The sequence below is a fragment of the Bubalus bubalis genome, chromosome 4, assembly GCF_019923935.1.
Source record: "Bubalus bubalis isolate 160015118507 breed Murrah chromosome 4, NDDB_SH_1, whole genome shotgun sequence".
Lineage (NCBI taxonomy): Eukaryota > Metazoa > Chordata > Mammalia > Artiodactyla > Bovidae > Bubalus > Bubalus bubalis.
In genome coordinates, this window is record NC_059160.1 from 19,827,940 (window position 1) to 19,834,576 (window position 6,637).

General features: G+C 33.8%; 1 protein-coding gene across 1 annotated transcript; it reads right to left on the reverse strand.

Annotated features, from left to right (window-relative positions):
• Positions 1-631: 631 nt before the first annotated feature.
• On the reverse strand, positions 632-6,225 carry CLEC2A (C-type lectin domain family 2 member A). Its single transcript, XM_044941959.2, has 4 exons — positions 6,170-6,225; positions 5,231-5,421; positions 2,670-2,773; positions 632-767 (listed from the first exon to the last, which is right to left on the reverse strand). Exons 2-4 carry the CDS (start codon positions 5,369-5,371, stop codon positions 632-634), a joined length of 381 nt encoding a protein of 126 aa, XP_044797894.1. The 5' UTR covers positions 5,372-5,421; positions 6,170-6,225.
• Between the last annotated feature and the right edge of the window lie 412 nt (positions 6,226-6,637).

Below are 6,637 nucleotides of genomic sequence, written 5' to 3' on the forward strand. Positions count from 1 at the left end.
AGGGTTGCATCCCATCCTATTTCCTTGTTCTTACTTGGAAAAGGGAAATATTTTTCAATAATCTGTTCTGTATTCACTTTTAATGTTATTTTGCTAGTTTATATTCTGTAATCTAAGGTTTGTAATTTTAATATAGAACTCTGATAATGTATCTGTGTTATACTTATAGAGTTAGGGTCCTTCCTTTCCCTTATTTGTAAGATATTATTTAAGTACATGTTTGTTCATAGGTGACTCTCTTGTAACATTTCTTTAAACCAAAGTTGCTATGGTTAGTGGTTTGTAATATTTACACATATTAAGCATATATATTTCTCTAACTTTTAAGCAGTAGGTCTTGGCTGACCTATCAATATAAATCCCTTTAAATTTGTTTATCATAACTACTAATGCAGTAAATGTCATCTAATTGTATACTGTAACTTTGTTTGGTCCTATTTAACAGAAGTTTCCTGACTTGTGCTCATGATGGGCAATTATGTGCCTTGAATTAATAAGATTCTATATATAATCATTCATTCATTCAATAATTTTAAGTTCCTTTAATTCTTGAAAAATTTTATTGTATGCCAGAAACTAACATTTGTAAACCAATTACACTTTGATTAAAAAAAAAAACTTGCAAAATTCTTTATTGATTTCCCAATTTATTCTCTGTTTTAGATATTGGTTTGCTGCAAATCCACTTGATATCAACAAATCCCCTGGAACTGTGGACTCCATCAGAATTCAAAAAAGCAAAGGGTCCATTCCCACTGATTTCAAACCTGAAAATAAACAATAAAAATCAGTTTGGGACCACTTTCAGCTGTAATCAAAAATAAAATTAAGAATAGAGCAATTTGAAGCATTTTATACAAACCACTGAGCTTTACTCACCTATCACAATACTCTACTCCCCAAATATCTGTTCTTTTAAAGCAATGTAGGTATTTAATATTACTATTATTATTAGCATAATCTGTCAACTTATTTAGGGCAATAGGTAGAAAGACAGAGATACAAATAGACAAAGAGAAATAATAGATATAAATAAAAGTTTATATCTATCTCCATTTATCTAACTTTATCTAACTATATTTATTTCTTTCGAGAGAGAGAAAGTGTTTCTAAATCAAGTGATATATGGAATTTTTTAAAAACAGTTCCCTAGCATATTACCTGGTATATTTTTAGCCAATGTTCAGTTTTGAAAGTAAGTAACAAGATTTGTATTCATTTGGCACTTTTGAAATATACTGATATAGAAACCATGGAGACTAAATATAATAATTTTTATCAATTTGCATCACCAATTCAATGGACATGAACTTAGGCAAACTCTAGGAGATAGTGAGTGACAGGGAAGCCTGGCATGCTGCAGTCCATGGAGTCAAGAAGAGTCAGACATGACTTAGCAACTGAACAACAACAAAAGCAATATTATTTATTTATATAACTATTTCTTGAGGGAATGTTGTTTCCTGACTTTGTATCCATGTCTTCCTGCCTTAATATTATTAATTGCTAGATAGAAAAATGGAAACCAATTTAGAAATATGGAAAGATGAAAGATTATACTCATTGCATAAAAAGAAAATGATTGATTATCAACTGAGCAAATTGATAAAATTTATTTACAATGAGTTGGCTGTTCATATCAGGTGGCCAAACTACTGGAGCTTCAGCTCCAGTATCAGGCTTTCCAATGAGTATTCATGATTGATTTCTTTTAAGACTGACTGGTTTGATGTCCTTGTTGTCCAAGGGACTCCCAAGAGTTTTCTCCAGCACCACGATTTGAAAGCATCAATTCTTCTGTGCTCTGCCTTCTTTAAGGTCCAGTTCTCACATCCATACATGTCTACTGGAAAGATCATAGCCTTTACTACACAGATCTTTGTCAGCAAAGTGATGTCTTCTCTTTTTAACATACTGTCTAAATTCGTCATAGTTTTCCTGCCAAGAGGCAATCTTCTTCTAATTTCATGGCTGCAGTCACCATCCACTGTGATTTTAGAGCCCGAGAAGAGGAAATCTGTCACTGCTCCCACCTTTTCCCCTTCTATTTTCCATGAAGTGATGGGACCAGATGCCATGATCTTAGTTTTTTTTAATACTGAGTTTTAAGCCAGCTTTTTCACTCTCCTCCTTCACCCTCAACAAGAGGTTCTTTAGTTCTTCTTTGCTTTCTGCCATTAAAGTGGTATCATCCACATATCTGAGGTTGCTGATATTCCTCCCAGAAATCTTGGAGAGTTAAAGTCTTTTAACTTGGAAATATGGTTATTTCCATAGGGTCTCTAACACTTTTAAGAAAAAAAAAGAGATCTTACAAAAATTTTAAAAGTACAATACATGTGCTTTGACTTTGAATTTGCAGAATAGTTGAATTTCAGTTAGCAATAGGAGGGTTTATTAGCAAGAGCTTGACAATAAAAATAAAATGAAACAAGGAACAAAAATAAAAATGGAAAATTTCACTGCATGCCATATAACAAAATAGAAGGAAGGTGGGTTGTTCTAGGGTATGTTTCAATCTGAGAAGACACATGTCACAGGGTAGAAACTGAGAAAGACAATTATACATAGAAAACAGGGAGACTTATTTACAATAATGCAACTCAAACTGATTTAAAGTTTTTATACAGCACCAGAATAGAATCTTTCCTAGTAAATTTGAAACTCACCCAGCATTGAATGTAGTGCCATTTGTCCATTTCCAAGACTCTCCTAGTTTTCTGCTTAATCCAATCCAGTACATAAAAGTTCCTGCATGCTTCTTCAAAAATTTCTTTCACACAAATCAGAGAATTATCCATTACTCAATATTTTATAGCATATAGCTAACATACTTCTCACTGGAACATCCCATCTTTATGATTTACACCCTAATTTGTGTGCCCTAATGCTTCCATAGCAACAAACAACACAGATGCTGATGTTCAGGTTAGCTTTATGAGAATAATTTTCACTTTGCTCTTTTACTTCTTAAATATATCTAAGTAGTAGAGTGACTTCTAACAAGTCATCAAAGCTCTTTGAGCTACTATGTCTTGAATTACCATTAAGGGTAACTTCACTCTCTCAAATGAGAAACTGATGAAAAAATCATATTTGACTTCCTTTCCTACAAGTTCTACTGCATAAAACACCAGTATGTTTCTCACAGAGTAAAGGACAAAGACTCTAAACTGACAGGATGTTATGTCTGGATGACAAATTCAGGAGCTGAGCATTTTTATAAGAACAGGCATATCATGTTTCTTAAGGGTGACAGAAGACTAACACATATCTTATTCTGTGCACAGATCTTCTCTCCCAAATTATAGAGAGGTGAGGGTGTTTAAAGGAAAGTATAAGTACTGTTAAAATAGGAAAACTCAGAAACTACTTTGAATAGATACCAGTGGATACTGTTGCTGAAGCTGAAGCTCCAATACTTTGGCCACTTGATGAAAAGAGATAACTCATTGGAAAAGACTATGATGCTGGGCAAGTCTGAAGGCAAAAGAAAAGGGGGCGCCAGAGGATGAGGTGGTGAGATAGCATCATCCACTCAGTGGACATGAATTCGAGCAAACTCTGGGAGATAGTGGAGGACAGAGGAGTCTGGTGTGCTATAGTCCATGGAGTTGCAAAAAGTCAGACACGACTTAGTGACTGAATGAGAACAGATACCAGAATAATAATGTCATTGCTGTATGATTTCACTTATATGTGGAATCTAAACAACAAAACAAATGATCAAATACAAGAAGACAGAAACAGAGTCTCAGATACAGAGAACAAATAGGTGGTTGTCAGTGGAGACATGGGTGGGGAGGGAAAAGAAATAGTTGAAAGAGCTTTGAACTTCCAGTTGCAAAATAATGAGTCATGGGTATGAAATGTACAAAGTGGGGAATATAATCTATAAATGCTTGATAGCATCTGGGAATATATATCATATGGTGACATATCATAACTAGAATTATCCTGGTGGTCATTTTGAAAAGTATTGAAATATCAAATCACTATTGTGTGTAACAGGAACTGACATATGTTATAGGTCAATTAATCTTCAAAAACAAACAAATGAAAAAACTCATAGAAAAAGAGATGGGATTTGTGGTTACTAGAGGTGGGATGGGAGGAGGGGGGAATGGAGGAAGGTGGTCAAAAGGTAAAAACTTCCAGATACAAATAAGTGCTAGGAATGTCATGTACAACATGATACATGTAATTAACATATTGTATGTTATGTATAGAATTTGTTAAGAGAGAGGTGCTCAGAGTTCTCAACACAAGAAAAAAATTATTTTCTATTTCTTTAATTTTATATCTACAGGAGATGATGGATGTTCACTAAATTTATTGTGATAATCATTTCATGATGGATGTATGTAAGTCAAATCATTATGCTCTACACCTTAAGCTTATACAATTGTATCTCAATAAAACTAGAAGAGACAATGTAATTTCCATTGCATATTGTCTCCTATAATCAGAAATCTAATTTCTGGGAGAATATGATTTCTTATAATAAAATATATTCCACAGTCTCTCCTACTGATTCCTTGCTACTGAACCACAAACCTATAGTTTTTCTTCATAAATAAACAAACTGCTCCACCAAACATTTGCCTTTCAACATAGAGATCAAACATATGGATACCAAGTTGGGAGGAGGAGAGGAGGAATGAATTGGAAAATTGGGATTGACATATACACACTTTTGATAATATGTATATAATAGATAGCTTATGTGAACCTCAGAATCAGTGCTCTGCGGTGACCTAAATGGGAAGAAAATTTTTTTAAAAAGGGAATATATGTATACATATAGCCGATTCAATTTGCTGTACTGTAGAAACTAACACAACGTTATAAAGCAATTATACTACAATAAAAGCTAATTAAAAATAAATAATTTGTATTTCCATCTCATGTGAATTGCTTTCTTTCACTTTGATGTTCCAAACCCTTACTCCTTTCTTCTTCTCTCAGATGACATATAAGCCTCAATTGCCTAACTTGTCCTTGAGAGTCATTTCTTATAAAGCCCTCATATGTACATAATTAATTTGGTTTTCTCTTGTTAATCTGTCTCATGTCAGTTGAATTCTTAGATCAGCCAGAATAACATAGAAGGGTAGAAGAATTTTTTCCCCTCTCTGACATAATCATGGAGTATTAGCTTTTATCATTTTTCTTTCTCTTTGTACAAAATTTAGCTTCGAAATAATTGAAAACTTTTCCCTTTTCTTACCATATCCTCTGGTGTATCAATCTGAGCAAGTTCTGATCCCTGTGAATTGCAAAATCTTTTACTGGCTGTCCAATTTTTGGTATCATCAGAAAAATAGAAGCACTTCCTTCTTACACCAATCCACTCCTCTAAACATTCCATAGCTTTGGCACTTTCTGAAGATATCAAACATAATACTGAAAAATATAATACTGAAAAAAAAGAGAAATGAATAAAAACAATTACAAAGTGTTTATACTCATTCTGGTGAATCAATTTTATTTTTCACTGCCATGGTTTGAAACCTGAAAACTAGCTTCACTCATGGAATGATGGATGAATTCAATTCCTCTGTTGTCCATAATGAAGACCATTTAGTGGTTGAGAAGTCTAGACTTTATTCTATTTTCCTGGCTTCTACTTTGAGAAGTGGAACTGCAAATCACTCATGGTCTATATTGACATCCTACCAAAAATTATGCTGCAGATTTAGCAACCAAGGAAGAGACATAAATATAAATAGTGTCAAGGACCAATGTAAGAAATAAAGGCTTACTTTTACCTCAAAGAAATGGAAAAGTTAAAGACAAGAGAGTACATATGAGCTAAGGAAGTGAAATTCATCATAAAGGACAATGAATCATTGAAATCTGAATTAATCAAATATAGGTTCTAGGTAACCAATATCTAGTGCCAAAGAAGCTGGAATAATGATGACTTTATTTCTCTGTACGTTGTTTTGAGAATTTACTGTTTCCAGATTTTAGTGAGGTGCTGAGTAATTAGGTTAGATAAAGTCCTGGCCCTCCAAATGTTTAAAGCGAATTAACGGGTGCAGTGTCAAGTAAACGTTTAAATGTAGAGCCAACTCCAAAGTCCTGACTTTTTCTCATCTGTAATACTCAGAATTGGATCCAGACTACCACAAACAGGTAATAAAATACATTGTTTCAATTTTACCTTTTTAGTGAATCAGATCAGATCAGATCAGTAGCTCAGTCATGTCAGACTCTTTGCGATCCCATGAATTGCAGCACGCCAGGCCTCCCTGTCCATCACCAACTTCCAGAGTTCACTCAGACTCACGTCCATTGAGTCAGTGATGCCATCCAGTCATCTCATCCTCTGTCGTCCCTTTCTCCTCTTGCCTCCAATCCCTCCCAGCATCAGAGTCTTTTCCAATGAAAATATGTCTTAGAGAAACTCTTCCCTCTAAATATTTAATTTCCAGATGTTTAAATATAATTAGTATTGTGCTCTCAGAACTTTATAATGACAGAAGAGGCTATAAGCAGGAATAATATCAGAACTTCTGTGAATGACAAAAAGAAAGAAAGAAAATGAGACTCAAGAATGTTAAGTGTTAATTTAATTTCAGAGCTAAATTCAGCAAAACTTGCAGATTGAAAATCAAGTTCTGGAGACTAT

Excerpts from the sequence above, each read along its gene's own strand:
- CLEC2A (XM_044941959.2), bottom strand. The coding sequence starts at position 5,371 with ATGGAATGTTTAGAGGAGTGGATTGGTGTAAGAAGGAAGTGCTTCTAT. Across the intron at positions 2,774-5,230 it reads TTGATACACCAGAGGATATG|AAATTTTTGAAGAAGCATGC; the intron begins GTAAGAAAAGGG and ends TTTGTGTGAAAG. Across the intron at positions 768-2,669 it reads GGCACTACATTCAATGCTGG|GTTTGAAATCAGTGGGAATG; the intron begins GTGAGTTTCAAA and ends GTTTATTTTCAG.